We start from the raw sequence: 18,545 nt of genomic DNA on the forward strand, positions 1-18,545 counted from the left end.
GAGGTTCGCGACACTTTTCTCTTCGCTACTTTTCTATGACTTGGTCAGATTTTCTGACAGAATCTTTACGAGCACGATTTGCTTCTCGTCGCTTTTTGCCCGTGGCTAATTGCGACACGGCGATAATTTAATTCCCCGTTGGAGAAACTTTCAACGATGAATCGAGGGGCAAACGACCTCGTCCAGAAACTTTTGATTTCCCGTTAACGCGATCGTTTTCCTGTTTCGTCACGGTTATTACCACGGGTAATTTCAACCGCGACAAGAATTTATTCTCAATTAACGACCGACCACGATCTTCTAGCTTTACTCATTACGCGAAAGAGAAATGAAACCGTGTCTGAAAACGGTCGTTCACCATTTTTTCCCTCCCTTCGGATCGTTCCTCGCGACGAGCTGTTTGTTGGAAGGTTCATTTAAATGTCGCGGGTCTTGTTTCAAATTCAACACAGTCGGAATTTTAGGTCAGACGTTTAATAAAAAAAAAAACTCGTCCGATTATGGAAGAAGCTTTTCCTTTTACTTTCGTGCCTCCTCTTTTTCCGTCGTTCCTTCTTTTCACCGTGGTGTTTCGCGCGAAATCGAGCAACAGTCAGGGTCGAGTTTTAGGTCAGACGTTTGTAAAAATATTCACCGTCTACCCGGTCTACTCGCGACGAGTTGTGTTCCACTTTGCACTCGTAACAGTTTCAACTCTATGCAAAGAAATTTTATTCTCGAATCAAATTTATTGTTCCCGCTGAGAGATAAGTTTTACGCTTATTTAAATTGAAAAAGTTTCATGATGCTTTGAAAGTTATATAGTTGATTCTGGTTGGGTATATAATTAAGCGTTTTACCGGTAATTCTCTTTTACAATCTTCCCAACTTTGTTAAATTTCACTTGGAAACGATTTGCGACTGTACACGCGTATCGAGAACAAATAATCAGGTGATAAGTTGTTCAGACGACAGTGCGCTATCTATAACTGTACGTTCCGGTCCGACACGTGCATTCTCTTCGCAGTACGCTTTTATCGTGGAAGATACACAATTCCCCAAAGATCGAGCGTTCCGAATGGTACACACTCGAGTTATTTCGAACCGCTTGGAATTCACTTTTGGAATGCAGTCGCCGGGAACCGCGACCGATTGCTTGGGGTGGGGTAGATGTATGTACCATCCCCCTCGGCACAATCGAAAATGCATGCACATTGCTCTAGATTTTCGATGCATTAGTCTACGCACCCGTCCTACTCGATTCCGTTTAATCCCGCCTGGACTTTCGTCAAAAGTTAGCCTAGAAATGTGCTCTTAAAACTTCTAACAACTTGCAGTGGGTGAACAAATTATTAGAGCCACTCGCAGAAATTGATGATTTTACGAAAACCGAGTTAAACGAAGTTTTCGTTATTTTTTTATGATGTATTGACACTTGAAAATTATGATACACAGTTGAAAAAAATGAAAGTTGACTGGCTTAGAAATTCTTCGGACCTCAACCCCATCGAAAATTTGTGGAAATATTTATTATTAGTAATAAATGTCAATTGATTGAACGTTTGATAGAAGTATGGGCTAGAAATAAAGCAATCAAAATGAATTGCTTAAAATGCAGCGAAAGTATGCCGAAAAGAATAGAGGCAGTAATTATTGCAGCAGAATAATTATTTTTATAAAAAATAAAAAACCTTAAAATTGTAGCTCTATTTCTATACAAACACGAAAAATCCATTTTTCATACCATGGCACTAATAATTTGATCACCCACTATAAGTATTTTATTTAAAAGTAGCGTTAAATTGCGTGGCATGAATTTAAGAAAAATTTTCATATCAAAGGGTTAATTTACGTTGAGAGATCACCGCCTCGTGTGTCATCACGGTTATGCTTCGGTATCGAATAAATAAGCCGTAAATTCTTTAGCGTGGAAGCCGTAAGACGCGTTGAAAGGGTGGATTCGATCTTTTAAATTTACCGAGAGGGTTGGCACGAGATCAATGCTTGGTAACCTTTTCGCGACGGATGTCTTCTCTCCGTTTGAATTAACCAGGACAGTGATGGATCGAGCCCGGGACCAGTTTACTCGACTCCTGTATACACTTGCTGTATGTATATTATGCATACATGCATCCACGTGGCATTCGTCTCGGTGGACACAACAGCGAGGCTAGCCACCCCTTTCGTCTCTGCGAGCAAACTGAATGCTACCAGAGAGACAGTTTGACATTGAGAAATGACCCATAAAATTAGACGAATGTCTCGCATTTGTTCGCGTTTTAAACAAACGTTTCGAATTCAATAATAAACTCAATCTCGTTCTATCGGAGGAAGAGGCGGTGCTTGAAATTTATATCCTTCTTTTCATTTTATCTGTCTGAATTCAACTGAGTTGTTATTTGATTTATGTGGACAGAGAGAATTGTTACGTCAACAATGTTGTAATAATAAAATTACAATATTTATGAGACCAAGTTTGGACTTGCCTGGAGAGCTTCCCCAAGTATTCCAAGTGATATTTAAATGAACTTGTGCATACTGATAAATCTTGATATTTTCAAATTTCCTATGCACGATTTTACAAATATTGTAGTTTCAATTTTACTGTTTGTCTACAAACTATACACGTATTTCGAGATCGCACGATTGAAAGATTCCAAAAGTTTTTCAATTCAAAAACTATTCTACACTCTTTCGCGTGAAAGTGATGCTCACCTCAGAGTGTATACAAACTTCGTTGAAACTTTAACAACTTAAACTATTAATTTCAATCTATGCACCATAAACTTCAGAATAACAAGATCTATTACCGTTCAAGAGTTCGTCTAAATATCGATGAAATACTTGTTAGAGAAGTCTGCCTATTATATTAATGAAAACGTAACTAATTAATAAAATTTTGTTACCCCTTCCCCAATTAATCTGCACAATTATTCCAAGGTGCTCTGCATGGTTCTTGTTTCCTGAAACTTAGCTTACCGTAGATTTCTCTGGTAATTCATAGTCACGTTGGTCGGTGGTATTTCGCGTAATTACCATTCCCTCTTAATTATGGTATTAATTAAATTGGACCGTTGGTAGCCGTTACGGTGGCGCGTGTGCGGCCCCATAAGAAGCTTATTTGAATTTTACCCCTTGCCACGGTGACACCTTGACATTATCACGGGGTAGAGAGAAGTAATGAAGTTGCTTGCCTCTTCGAGCGGAACAAGCTTGCTTCAACGTTCGCCTTGCAAGCCTGACTTTTCAAACTATAGCCCTCTTTATCATGTGCCGTCTGTTAGGTCATAATCGCATCTAGACGAGCTTCTAATAAACGAGATCAACGTTGGAGGGTCTTTAACGACTCGAACGTAGCCAACTACCCGTTCGAAGGTGTTCGAGGTGAATTATCTCGGAACAGGATTTCCGTTACATTTCCTCGCTACATTCACTTGTACTCGTCGCCTAAAGAAAGCACGCAGATGTTACTCCATCCGATAGAATTCCATTTCTGACGTCTTAAAGTTAAACCCCCTTTAGATAAAATGGAACTACCAGAGGCTTGTGTAGATTGTGCGGGGAATAGAGACGACAAGCTGTCGTGCCACCTATATGTTTCCTCTCGAATGCTATCATATTTGATGTTCATCCGAAGGGACTTTGAATTTCGATCGACCGAAATTTACTGAAAGAGGATTCCAAGTGGATTTCAACTTGCTCGTTCCTAGCCTGTTCTGATTGAACTTTTAAAGTAATCGTCACCTTATCACGCGACACCTCTGCTTTTTTTATTTCATTCGTTCATTTATAGTGAGCGATCAAATTATTAGAGCCACTCGCATAAATTGATGATTTTACATAAAAATGATTAATTCTTAAATGAAAACCGAGTTAAACAGAGTTTTTGTTACTTTTTTATGATGTATTGATGCTTGTAAAGTTACGATACACAGTTGAAAAAAGTGAAAGTTCTTGAAAGTTCTCATCGAAAATTTGTAGGAACATTTACTATTAATAATGAATGTCAGTTGATTGAACATCTGATAAAATATGGGTCAGAAGTAAAGCAATCAAAATGAATTGCTTAAAATCCATCGAAAGTATGTACGCCGAAAAGAATTGAGGCAGTAATTGCAGCAGATATAATCTTTTAAATGTATTTATTTATTTTTATAAAAAATAATAAAACCTTAAAATTGTGGCTTTATTTCTACACAAACACGAAAACCCATTTTTCATATCATGGTTCTAATAATTTGATCACCTACTGTAGTTATTTGGAACATTTGGAACTTTCACATCCTTGTATTTTTACTTTAATGCCTTCGTTTTACGCGGTCTCTCACGATCGTCGCATCACCTTGCGATAGTTACAAATTTCCTCGTGAAAGCAATTTCACAGGTAGCAAGTTTCGTTCTAACGTGTGCGTGACGCGATGGGACGGGGATGGAACACACTTGCTGAAGAAAGCTGCTGCCACAGGCCGAATAGTCGAGCTTTTAATACACCCCATGGAAATTATAATCTACGTACCTTTGTTCGCGTGATATTGCTTAGCAGCTCGCTTTTTCCAAGCCTGTTTCTTTGAATACCATTTCACCGGGTCGCGAAACAGTGTCACCGCGCTGGGAACGTAGACGTAAGAAACGGTTTTCATAAAATTCATGAAATGAAAATCAGGCTTTTAAAGGACGTGTGAAATTCGTTCACGGGCACGGGTTTTCTTTCGGTGTAATCGCAACGAGATAATGTGTTTGGTATACACGAGCCGTCTCGTTGAGAAGCGTCTTCGTCGTGGAATTTCTTGAGCAGAGGGAAAAGAAGAAAATTTTCTTTTACACAAACGTAACGTTCGGGTAGAAAAATCAATATCTGTCTAGCTAATGTAACTAGCCTTTCGCCGTATTTGCTCGGGAAACACTGAGGTAAGATAAATCGTGATCGCGATGGATGTTAATCCTGATAATGAGTTTGCTCGAGTTTTAGCGTGAAATTGTTGGATTAAAGTTCGACTTACTTTGGATAGTTGCCGTCAGGGGTAAGGAATCGTTTGTCGCTAGATTTACTCGATTAGTTGGTTGCTCATTTCCCAAAGTTCTTACGATCAGAAGGTTTCCCGGCCAATTGTAACATTGTCGTAACTTTTTTTTTTTCACTAATAACATTACCGAAATTAGGTATCGCAATTATTTAAATTCTACCGTTATTCGAATTTTCTCTGGTACAAATGAATATCGTCTGAATTCAACAATCGGCAGCCTTCATATCTGCATTTTTCCAACACATTCGTGAAACAGGAAAAGTGCCGCTCGTGATTTTCGAGTGGTTACAGGGCAAAGGTACGGAAGAAAAGATTTATTCGATTGCCGAGCGGGAAATGTAGTAGCTAGTCTTTTCGTTCACGAGGGCACGTCCGTCCCGGTGGTACGTGAACTTTTTGGTGCAAGCTTTTCATCAGCTCGGCCCGCGAAACGTTCTTTCTTGCCACGTTGAATGGCGGTCGATCGGAAACATCGAGAGTTCCGCGCAACTTTTTCTCCATCCCGGAAGTTGCGCGGAAACGGAAGTCTGAGATTAATCGGGAGAATATCGGGGTGAACGACCAGCGTGTAGGAAAGTCTGGAACTTGTGAGAAATTTTCGTCAGCTCCTAATTTCGGAAAAACTCGCTGGAATTTAATCCTCGCATGGTCAATATGTTCTTTTTCTTTTTTAATAAAGAGTCTATTAGGATCCTGAGTTGTACATGTGTTTATTAATTACGAAAGTTTGAAGGTTGATTAATTTTCTCGTTAATCGAATCGATTTTTCTTGGTGATCGCGTGCCACGAAGAATTAATCATAACAACGAGGCGATGAGCAAAGCAGACTTTCTTTTCCTTTGCATCGTTCTTAATTAATCGAGACCTCGAGAAATTACCGCGGCGCCGTAGGGGATGTAATTGAAACATTGTTAGACAAAGAGTCCGCTATGGAGGCACGCGATCCTCGCGTTTGCGTTCGCTCGCGTTTCTTCCAAGTAATTGCGCGAACTTTAAATACCGAAGAAAGCAGTTTTTACGTCCCGAATCGTAATTCGTTCGAGACCACCGAAGACGACACGCGATTTCTTCTCTTTTAGCCGACTTGCATTTTCTCCAATGGAAAATTGCGTGCTCTATTCAAGATTCCTGAGGCTCTCATAAGCCGGATTTTCACGGCTACTCTGGAATTTTCCGGTTTAAATTGTGTAACATAGGATAATTAAAAGTTCCGGTTTTACTCGATTTAATATAAAATATTACGATGCGCAAACTTTTATACGCTACATAAACTTTTATAAATTTATTTTCCACCGATGGGGAACGAGGGGGTTTAATATTAATCTTTTTAGTAAAGAGATTGAGTTTGAGTGGCAATTTGAAAACCGATTAAAAATATAAAATTACGCGGGTATGCCACTTGATTCGAAAGAGGTTGAAAACTCGAAGCTCTTGAACAGGATTAATTAACGCCAATTGGTTAGAAGAGCTTTCTTACGATCATTTGAAAACGTATTGTTGTTGGGTTTCCAAGATTCTCAGGATTTTATAAAAGGAGAACACGAAAGATTGTAATTTTCCTCGTTGATAAATCGTGCAGGTTTCAGGCGCTTTTAACTCGAATTTTTAAACGTTAATTACTGCAAAACAAAGCCGTAAACGCTATTTCGTCATTCTTGATTTTCGTCTTATTTTGATCCCTAGAATCACCCTTTAAAAGATCTCCCACCGTGTTTTCTGGGATTAATGTGTTTCTTGAGGATGTGGTGCTATTGCGGTTATTATTGAGCTCACCTGGGCTGCAACCATGCCTTCTTTCAATCTTCTGAGATCCGTGTGGCTCCAGGCGCTCCGTGACCACGGATGGGAGTCCCTCAGGTCATCAAACCTGAATTCCCTTAGCTGATTCTTCAGGAACTTGCGTATGTTCCATGGCAGGTCGTTGTGCCTGAAGCAAACGAACAGAAAGTCTATCTATAATTCATCGTTTACCCTTAACACTGTGAAATAATCTTGTTCTGAATGACAAGCAACTGGTTTTCGATGCAAGAGCTCGAGTGTAGAAGGGACACAGGACAGCGAACAAAGTTTGTCTCTTACAATAGCTATTAGTCAAAGTACAAGTTCCTCGGTGGGTTCGATTACCTTGCCCCCAGCTAGCTTCAACTTATTTCATTTTGGAATCCTTGATTTATTTTCCCGGATTTGTATAGGGGGATGTTGGTCAAATATTGTCAGCCGGTTTCATCGAAATAGACGTCAACATGGCGAATAGAAAGATATCTCGGAGCGTAGGATGTGTAAATTCTATGTTGTTTGTCCTGTATCCCGAGGCAAAACCATGGGAATATAAATATTAATCTTTTGATGTTTTTATTTGCTTTCGATACGATCTGTAGATTCAGTAGATAGAGTCTCTGTGTATTCCTATTGAACCTTTCTTTACTATCGATTCCTGTAAACGATGGAACGGTTTGTTTAACAAGGAACAAGTAATTTTAGATTATTGACGGAAATTGCTATACGTTTATTATTTATTTTTCATTGAAATATAAAAGGTTAATATCAAATGCGATCATTTTAATTTTTATTAACATTTTGTACGATTTTAACCCTCACTTTTTGATCGTCGCTACAAATTTACTATCTATGACACTCCCAGACGAAGGGTTACCGAAAAGTAGCGGACGTTGTAAGACAATATCATTCTAAAGCCACCCTCGTTACAGCTAGAAAGATATTGTCGAGGTAACAGGAACGTAGCGAAGGGAGACGAGACAACAAAGTTCACGTCTTCAGATCGGCCGACATCTAACTAGCTGTGAATCTGCCCTGTTAACGTTCTCGTTTCCTGTTAATTCACTTAGCCTGATGTAGCCACGTATAACGAGCTATCTGATCTCCGGTTACAATTGATGTAACTACGGTTTCATCGTTTAAGACACCGCTTAAAGCAACGATGCCTCGCTCTCTGCGTTATCTGGCAACAGTTTAACAGAACTGGGGAATGTGTTCATTTAAAAGCAAACATCGCGGCCTTTCACAGCGTCGAGTTTTAATTAAACGGCGAAGTAAACAAGAAAATTTCAAACGAACGGGCAGACGGATAAAAAAGAAGGTTTTTGCTAAAAGGGCACGGTTAGAACCCTCGAAATGACTGTAATTACGCGAACGAGACGGGGCCAAGGCGTGACTCGTTCGAAAATGCTATATTCCATTAAGGCATCGTATTATGGCTAGGATAATTCTAAGCACGCGTTGCATTCCTAATCTGCTCCATTTGGCTGACGCGTGCAAATTAACTCCCGCCTCTTAATCGACGGGGAAGACGAGAATCTCTCGAGATGAAACAATTTGAATAATCGCGTGTAACAGCAGACGGAATTTTCAGCCGGCAAGAAGATAACGAAGTTGTGTATCCTGATAACAATTGCTACGTGCTCCTTTATGAAAGCTCCAATTACCTTTCCGTAGGCGAATAATTAAAAGCGTTCGCGGAATTGTTTATCAAAATTTTTATTAATGCTAAACGATTGATCCTGTGAAAACAAGCACGGTTCAGCAAAATATTTGCGTTTCGCGTTGTTAGTTTTGTGGATGATTCACAGATACGTTCATTGATACATTGAAATATCTGTCTCGCTACGGCTGAACTCGACAAATTCTTCGCTCGATAGTGCCGGGATAATTGTGAAAATCCGTTGGGAAAATATTCGACGAATTTTAGGCGAGTCCGCGGAAAATAGAATGGCCAGGTCACAAAGGAATTTTGATGCATGACGGGAAGAGTGAATAGAGCTATGCAGGGGAGGAAAAGAGGGGGAGATAGAGTATGCGTGCGTATTGTTACCCCCAACAAATCTGACCTGAATCAGAGATGGATCTCCGGACCGTTTGCCACCACGAACCGCACCACACGCTGGCTGAATGCACTTTGAACGTGCCACCAGAGGGGAATTTAACTTCGAACGGAATTAGGTAACCAAACGAGCAACCCTATCCCCTCAAGCTTTCACCCTTACTTGCCGAGCGATAACACGAAGGAAAGTTTCCAGGGATCAAAACTCGACCCCTAAACATTCTAACCGATTAAGAGCGTTAAGCTTTCACCGTATGTTAACTTTCTAATTCCTTGATGGAACCTTATTGTGTTTTACATTCGTTCGTACAGACGGAGATTACGGGAACGTTCGCGGGCTTTGCACACCATAATCAAAGGATCCGAGTTATTCATTTAATACTTCCCTTTGGTAATACTGACAAGGTTGGTAGAGTTACTCGTGCAGACTATGTTTATTCGAAAGAGCATGAAACGAGGAATTTATGGTGCAATTTTTGGGTGCCATTGGCAACGGGTTCAAAACTTATGGGACTTTGAAATTTTCATATTTTTAATTGCAAATGATTAGAAAACGTGAGAAATCGAAATATGAAGTGAAAATTAAGTGTAAAAGTGACAAAAGCATGAATTTGAGATGATTAGATAATGTTTACTAATAATTAAGATGAGTTTCAGGGAAATTCGCACTTAAAAATATGAAAATTTCAAAAAATTGCACCATAAACTCCTCGTTTCATGCTCTTTCGAATAAACATAGCCTGGACACAAATGAAATTATGTGGTATCGGTAATGAAATATCAATGAATAAGACCCGTGGACATTAACATTCGGACGGCGGGAATTGTATATTCATGACTTTGATGCGTGCCCTTTTCACCCTCCTATGCACCCTATTTGCATCTACTGCATTCCTAATAATTGCAGTTTCAGGGCTATTATCCTAACATTGGGTTTGCATTAGATATTGTTTGTACACATTCGATTGTATACGATAGGAAACGAACCCTCTAGAATTATTCCTTTGCTTTAAACACTTAAATTTGGAGTATTTCAATCAATCTGAACTGAAAATGAACATCGATTCTTTCCATAGAATATTTCCATCGATCTAAGCGAATTGATATTTACCGGTTCAGTTTCTAGCAGCTTTCCTTCCGCTCGGATAGTTTCGAATGATAATTGGATTTTCAGGCCGAACTCCTTCGCAGAGAGGGACTGATCCTCTGCACGTTATTCGGCATCGATTCCGCTTCGGTTCTTTGACTTCTGACCGGTCAGGAGGCGATAATATGAACGATTCAATTAACGATCGGAATAGGAAGCGGTAACAATTACGAGAATCAATAAGCGTTAGGGCTTTTCGACGTTTGATAGCGAGCGTACGTGCGACCGCACGCGCAACTGAATTCGATAGAACGATTCCCTTATCGCGTGCAAGTCTTCCCTCTCTAGATACGTGGAAACCAAATAGCACCAAAGTGTTCCCTATTGGGAACAGTTTGCCGCCAGTTGCTGTACATTGACGCGTTCAGAACCGCCACTAGTATTCTATGTACAACTATTGTTCAAAAGTTGCCGAACATCTTGTGTATTTTCAATACTCTACCATTCTATGTACCTTTGTCTTTAATGCGTTTATAGCAGAAATGATTGTACCACGATAGTACATTTTCATAGGAATTATTAAGAATATCATTCTTCCAGTTTTCAATTCAATTTTTCCATTTACTACTATCGATGGAATATTGAACTTTTGAAAAGCAATTACTAAAAAAATTCGCAATATTCGTGTTTGTCATTTTCCACAAAGTGTCAATTAATTAACGGTAGGCGATGGCGTTCTAAATTTTCGTACAAAAAAATCATACTTCGTTTTTGTCACGTTCATTATTCACTATAGACGCAATATTTGCACTGCGATGGCCGCGTCATCGGCGTTTCAATTTTTAATTGAACAAATTTTGAATGTGACAGTATGACTCTTTTCTGATAATATAATTTGGAAACGTGTTTCAGGTATAACAATCAGAGGCATATCTGAATTAATAAAAACACTGAAATGAAACAAAAGTATGAACGAATTCCGACGAAAGATCAATCCGTTTTTTTATTGCAGCAAAAATTATTCCTAAAAATGATCGTTAGCGATACAGGAAAGTGTTCCGGGCGATTGGCTGACAGCCAGACTCCTGTTTGCACCCATCGATAACGAAGTGCCGTAAAAATTCCGCCGCTTATTGGTCATAGCCGAATTATTCTACCTCTTCTTTTTCTCTTCTCTGCAAATTTCATCGATCGCTCTATGCACACTTTGAAAGCAAAAAAAAAAAAAAAAAACCCCTCGTAACAGTTTCAGGCTGATCTCGTTTCTTCTCGTTTTACGCTCCTCTATTTCCAAACGGTCTTTCCGGTGCGATCGTCCTAATTTCCATTTCGCGATACACACAAAGAACGTTCAAAAATTCCTGTCTCTTCGATCCTCGTCACGGTGTCGTCGGAGAGGAAAGGAAAATCGACCACGTCACTCGACAATTTTATCAAACGATGTTCTTGCTGGGTAATTGGTCTAATTACCCTTGTCTCGGACACCGGAGCACCGAGATAACCGAAGAATCACGAAGCTCTGGGGTGTCTGGGAAAACGGAAAAACGTAGTTGGCTGGGAGAACGCGTCGCGATTTCGACGAACGTCATCCTCCACCGAGTACCTTTTGAAGCATTCTCGCATCAACCCTTCATGCATATTCAACACGGAGGGAGGGATGCAACGTGTATCTAAGAGGCGAGATATCTCCGACGTCGATTTCGCGAAAGTACCGGTGAATTTTCATCGTTTGCCAGAGAGAAGCGAAGGAGAAAGTGGGATACCGCATAGAAGAGACAGAGAGAATGGGTTAGGATACGTTTCGGCTGTAGAGTTAATTGGCAAACCGCGATAAGGTGGTTGGCCCCTGATATGCATATGAATGTTGAATATATTCCGTTTGCTGGCTCCGCTTACGTCACTGGCCATGCAAATACCACTTCCGGTTTCGGTAGGACGATTCAGGTCTATCGCTTGACCGAAACGTACACCGTGACGGTCTCTTCCGATGGCTTTGATCGTTTACAGAATTTAACAGGCTGTTTGTTGTGTAAACAACCGCGTTTAAAATAATTCACGCGAATCGCTGACGCCTGTGACGCGATCAACGAGCCCGGCCAATTAACCCGTTAAGGATCAGCTTTCGTTCAACCACCATTTTGAATTGAATTAGTTGCAGTCAAAATTTATACAGGGTGTTCCGAATGTCTCTTGTCAGACGGTACGAATCGAAATGAAAAAAAAAAGAAAAAAAATGAAACGAAATGGTTAATTTGTTCGTCGATTAATCGTTGATCCAACTGTTCCGAGAAGCTTCGTGCACCCCGCTCGGAATCATAAAATCTAATTCAGCGTAAAATCCTGCGACTATCCGGTAAACTTCGTTACCGCCTCTTTAAACTTACCTCTCCGCCTTGGTGGAAAGGCAGCTCGCGCACTTCCGACTTGCCAAGGGTTAATACGCGCCGTGGTACGACAATTTATTTCGCAAGCTCACCCCACTGGCAAACCCCATGACCCTCGGCCCCCCTTTACTCTAGTTATCTGCGTACACTGACTCAATGAAGTTATTAAAGTTCGCGCGACTAGCGAAACCACCGTGTACCGCAGCCGTTACCCGTTACATCTGCGTTACATTGCAAGGGTTATCTCACCTGGCAGAGCTTGCCAAATGAATTGCTCGAGACATTAACGTTCGCGACGTTGCATAAATAATTCAGTAATTACGCGGCTTCCATTAAGTCTACGTTCAGAGTTTAACGGCCCATTTCATTACATCTCTCGCGTGTCACTTTTGTTTCTTTTTATGGTAGAGTTATTGTTTTTGCGAGGGGGTGAAAAATGAATACTCGCTATTATAAACAATTCTCACGATATATATTTAATTTCCTGATCGTTAAAATATTACAAGAAATTCAGTTAAAGTTATTTGAAATTGTTCGAAATCAATGTTACGTACAAATACTTTTTACGCCCGATGTATTTCAGTTCTTACTTCAACTCCCTTGTCTCCTAATTTTCCCGGCAGATCGTCCGCGAGTTCGATCGTGTTACGAGCCACGTTCCTGTGCTTTAAAGTCACGTTTCAGCATCCAAGATCCATGATCCGATTTCGAAGTCGTAGTCCCCCGAGGTGGACTCGCTAAGACAGCATCGACGCCTTGCCGTAACTCGGCTAAATCGAGTTACACCGTTGCAGCTACATTAACTCTGTCGGAAGTTACTGTCTGTTGGTGGCTGCTTTTACCGTGTACGTGTTGCACACGCTTCGGGGATAGACGTACAAGGGTGTCTCGGTTGTGCATACGTATCCGTAGAACCGCTTATAACCGAAAATTAACCTCTTGCTCGTAGGGTGTTATTTACCTCGGGCTAGTGAGTCGGCAGATTGCCGAAGAACCCTTTGCTCTCTCTCTCTCTCTCTCGTCATTTGCACGCTTCGCGTCTTTTCTATCAACTATTTAAATTTATGGTAAATGTCTACAATTAGGGCCCCAACGAGAAATCAATTGAAAAGAGATAAATTCTATGTATTTTTGCCCCTCGAATCCAAAACTGTTGATAAAATTTGGGAGTCGCTTGTATTTTTTAAGATACATCGGTTAGGTTAGGTTATTAGAAAAAATATAACTTACTTCATGGCAAAAACTTGACCAGTCAACAATAGTCTCCTTGTTCAGTTCTAATTCCTGTTCATAGAATGCACCGAATTTATCTCTTTTCAATTGATTTCTCGTTGGGGCCCTAATTGTAGACATTTAATCAAATTTATTCAATTCTTGGATGTTTCATTTCTTCGCGTGTTCATAAATTGAAGAAAATTTTAAGTAACTCGTTCGGTCGCGTTCTTCTCTTCAAGAACGAATGCCTGTCTGCATTATTCATTAAAAATGACCAGGGTGGAATGGGTATTCATTCGACGAGACGATCTCGCTAAAGATAATATCCTGTCGTGGACAGGGGTGGTATGTACACATACCACGAAGAGGTTCGATAACGAGGATCGGTATAACATGATCTCGCGGTGACCGATTCTTTAGAATCTCCATTTTCCTAACAAATGGTTCCACTGGACGGTGCTAATAATTCGTCCGCTTCTTCTCTTCCTTTTTCTTCCGCAACGTGTACACGGTACAATGGCGATGCTCTTAAAGCGCAGACTTCCAGGGAACTTCGATCGTTATCGTGGCTCTTCTTTTCCATTCGTTCGCCTCGCGGCCCGTTAACGAACGTCCGTTGGTAGCCGCGAAAGTTGCGCGACGGCCGATGGTTTCAGCGTTCGTTAATAAAATTAATTAGAACGACGTGAAAAGAAAGAGCGACAATGCCGTGTGCCGAGAAATTTTCTACAGACTTTACGACGTAAAGTTGCGGCTTCTTTGCTTCCCTTGCGCTCGATACAATACCCATTCCACTTTCTGCCCCCCGAGATAATAGCTAAGATTATTATAATTCGATCTCCCCATTTATTTTTTCGCTGCCTATCGAGGTTCAACTAATTTCGATGGATAAGCTGAGATAAATTCAATCGTTGTTTTCCAAATGATTATTATTACGATATATCAACCTGTTAATTATCCAGCTGGATAATCTTCTAACGTATCACCGGTCGTTTGCTCAAATAGAAACTCGTAGGTTATAGGAAAGGAAGAAAAACGAGATGGCGCATTAAATTTTAAACTTCATTGGACTTTATTAGACAGCTGGAATTAACGAGGGGCCAAAAGCATACGCTTGTATTTCCAAGATAAACGTTATCGTGGAAAGGCGTCTGGTACGGTGGTTGCACCACCTTTAACCCCGATCCTCCCAGACGACCTGGCAGACATAGCCGCTAGCTAACTGAACGAAATTAACTGAGAACTACAGTGGGTGATCAAATTATTATGAACAGATGGAAAACTTACATATTTTATGTTTCCGATGCTATTATGTATTCCATAAAAGTGAAATATACCCTTTCCAGCAAAAACCGTAATAGCCTGCCTAGCTAATAAAAAAATTCAAGTTTTACCGTGGCCTGGAAACTCTCCAGATATGAACTCAATAGAAAATCTATGGGAATTATTAAAGCAGCGTATTGCATCAGAGACTATAACTAACAAGCAACAACTGATTGAGAAAATTATATTCGTATGGCATTACGGATCCCGAAATGCTAGAAAATTGCCGAAAAAATATGGAAACCATGCCAAATATTAACATTATTTGTGTTTTAAGTTGTAAAATATAGCAATATTATAATAATAAAAATATAACAGTAAGTTTTGCAATAAAAAGGAATACCATTTTAAGTGTATTTTTAATTCTATTTCCGATGAAACTTCAAATAAATGGTAATTTCGAACTGTTCATAATAATATGATCACCAATATAGTATTAACGATTATTCTTTTTTATTACATCTTCATAAGTAAAATGGATGAGCTGTTTCCTACATTCTCGCGATTAATCAATCAGGATATTAAGGGGAAGGAACGTCCATCGATGAGTATTCTTGCGGATCTCTTCACTATAGAAGGGCGAAAGAGTGTGGAGGAAAAAGGAAGTCATTGTTTCGAATCGAAGAAGACAGGGAGGGTGGCTGGAAATAGCTTCGTCAATAGACTTGGCAGGCTTTCGTCGCTCGTAAAAACAATCCCCAACACTGTCTCATCATTCCCCAGACAGTAGTGCTTCTTACCGCTTCAACTTCTCCAACGTTGCTTCCCCTTTTTTCGATATCCATTTTAATTTTTCCTTTTTCCTCCTACGAGAAAGAACACTTCTCTCGGTAGAAATAGAAATAGTATTGTATTCAGAACTATTCTATCGTTAATTATTATTTGACCGAATTAAATTGGTTTCGGCAGCGAGCGGGTTAATCTTCCAGTCGATGGAAACCGGGAGCGTTGAACAGAAGTACTTCGGAAAGAAAATCGTTTCGAATCGATGCACGAATGATTTGAAGTGCATCGAAGGTATCTTGAGGTAAATCGAGCTTCGATGGTTCCTCGAAAGGAAACGAAGAGAACGAAATCGTTCCTGGCGCGGGTCACGTACGTACGAAAGTTCAGCTGTTAAACTAGAACGATCGCTTTTAACGAATAATTTTCCGTTCTGATGAAATACGCGTGAAATCAGGAACATCCGTCGATCTTTGATCAGTGGGAAATGTTTGAAATAGAACGGCACCATCGAGTCTCGTTACGACGGATAAAAGAATTTTATAGCGGCAGCTTGCTGTTTTTATTTTCGGGGAAAAAATCGAATATCGAAACCGTCGATTTCTACCGCGGCGCACTTTTAACGAAGCATCCGGGAAAATTGGAGAAGATAGTAGCGGTTTTCTATAGGAAGACTGCAATAATCGTACGTCGAGCAATTTCACGTCCCGTGCTTTCCATAATCCTTCTCTACTGCTATTGCGATCGTTATCATTCCCTCGTAGGCCACATTCTTTTCGGATACGGTTACGAGCCACGTCGAATACACTCGAAGCTATCGAAGACACTGCATGCCAAAGACGGTATAACGAGCTTTCGTATCTTCTATTTTATCCACCTTTCGATTATCTATTTTTCATCGTACGTTAATCGTATAAAATTATACGATAAATAAAAAGATAAATAGAAAAAATGATAGATTATAATAGATCGTGGAAGAGAATAGCGTTAGACGCGTGTCTTTATCCACTTTCCTCGGTTCTGCGTTCACTTGGCGTACTCGGCGTCGGCCTAAATCTCCTTTTCTGCTTTTAAGCCTGAAGCATCATCGTGGACGCTACTTGCACACGCTGTTCTACGCGAACGTTGCCCGCGTGCTTAGATATTTATGCGCCGCCAAGCGGATGCGACGCGACGCGTTAGTAACTTTCAACTCGTTCCCCTATTCTAAGCTCTGCAAACAATGATAATGCCCTACGAATAGCCCTCACGCGTGCACGCTGCATTATCCCTCGACTCTCACCCTTCCTGATCTTCTCCCGAACTTGTTTGATGATTTAAGCTTGGAAACTTGTTGCTCCGAGGGTTGTCGAACCAGCTGGAATTTCGGCGCCCATTAGAATTCGGATTTGTAGAAAGAAACGTGCTCGGGAGGGTGCTCGTTGATGGGAGAACGAGGGAAAGAACTTTCAACGCTGTTAAACGCGAGGCTGCTAAACAGGGTAAAAAGATTTCTATCAAGGGACCAAGTGTTTTATTTTTTTTTTATCGTGTCATGTTTTTTTTGGTCGTTACGACAAGTAGACCATTTACTTCCTACTTTAACTTCGAGTTACATCAATTTTCATGTTAACGTGTCTTTTTCTGTTATTTCATTCGCGTGTTGTCTGAAAAGAATCAAAGTTTTAAAACTCTGACTAAAATCTCGCCGGTATTTTGGTCAAGTTGAAGAAACAGCCGAAAGTTGCTCGGTGCTTCCTACTTTCCTTTCTTTCCTTTTTCATCCTCTCTGAGAAAACATTTGAAAAGAATCACGACAAGTGGAAAAGAATTCTCCTCGACCCGTTAAGGATACTCTTTGGAATTTCGTAGCCGGGCACGATTCAGGTAATTAAATATTTCCACGCGGCAATCAACGTTACGAACAGATCCCGTTGAGCAGTGATAATAATTAGAGGTCGGTGTCCGACGCGGGTTATCAGCTTGGCGGAAGAATATTCCTGCTTTTTCTATAAAATGCTTTCGGTTGACGTTAATTTAACAGCCGTAACAGGTAAATAACAATAATTGCGGGTAGATTTTCGTTCGCTGGTTTTTCAGCTTTCAACGGGATATTTTCAACAACGAAGCATCGCAATAATAACAGGTTGATGAAAATGCTGCTTTGTTTTTTCAATTGAGGATCGAAAGAGCGTGAATCGAATGGTCGCGCTTCTATCTCGGGGTCTGTGTTTCTTTTTTTAAATAAAGCGCAACCCGTGAACGATTGCTTTTTGTTTTCGCACGTGTTCCTAGCGAATCCACTTCGCAGCCCGCGATGCACGGATTGGCCAGTCTGGAAATTTCATCGAACCAGATTCATCCATTTTTACGATCTCACGAACAACACGGCGACGCTCATCGCACGATTGTTACGTAAGCTCTTCAACCCTCTCGAAGCATCGCCACCGTCCTCCCTCTCCCTCTGCCTCCCTCGTACCGGTTGTCGAGGGAGAAAAATGCAAACTATTATACCGCGCACAATAGGCTCGACGAGGCTTTCACCCGTTATCGGTAACGAATCGCCTTCGGCTCGTCGACAATCGACGAAATCGCTCGCGTACCTCTTTCACCTTCGCTCTACCCTTTCGCAACGATACCTTCGAGGACTTCTAGAATGGCTGTCGCCACCGAATGAGGTGAAAAGGTCCACGATCGAGATACAGGACAGCAGAGGCTGTAATTTGAAGTAACAATAGGCTCGTTCTCGTTTTTATCGCCAATGGCGGCTTATTTTTATTATGTGACTAGGGACAGTGGTGCTGACTGGGGGGTGAGAAGTTCATTTAAGTCAGTGTTAAAGTAAATGAACACGTATCCAATTTACAAAGGCTTCGTCAGGTTCCTGAGCACGTTACAGCTCGCAAAAATACCCTAACACTGGTATTAAGTTTAACAAGAAACATAATTACGACATCATTAATACGAAGCTGGTGCACTTCCTGCTAAAATTA

General features: G+C 40.6%; 1 protein-coding gene across 2 annotated transcripts in view; it reads right to left on the minus strand.

Annotated features, from left to right (window-relative positions):
- LOC114872788 (dipeptidase 1) overlaps nucleotides 1-18,545 on the minus strand; it is a 57,854-nt gene that overhangs the window by 34,135 nt on the left and 5,174 nt on the right. For both annotated transcript variants that reach the window (XM_029180379.2, XM_029180380.2), the window contains exon 4: nucleotides 6,777-6,930. In XM_029180379.2, the coding sequence (XP_029036212.1) occupies nucleotides 6,777-6,930 (154 nt within the window). The remainder of the gene's footprint in view (nucleotides 1-6,776; nucleotides 6,931-18,545) is intronic.

The sequence above is a fragment of the Osmia bicornis genome, chromosome 1 (assembly GCF_907164935.1).
Source record: "Osmia bicornis bicornis chromosome 1, iOsmBic2.1, whole genome shotgun sequence".
NCBI lineage: Eukaryota > Metazoa > Arthropoda > Insecta > Hymenoptera > Megachilidae > Osmia > Osmia bicornis.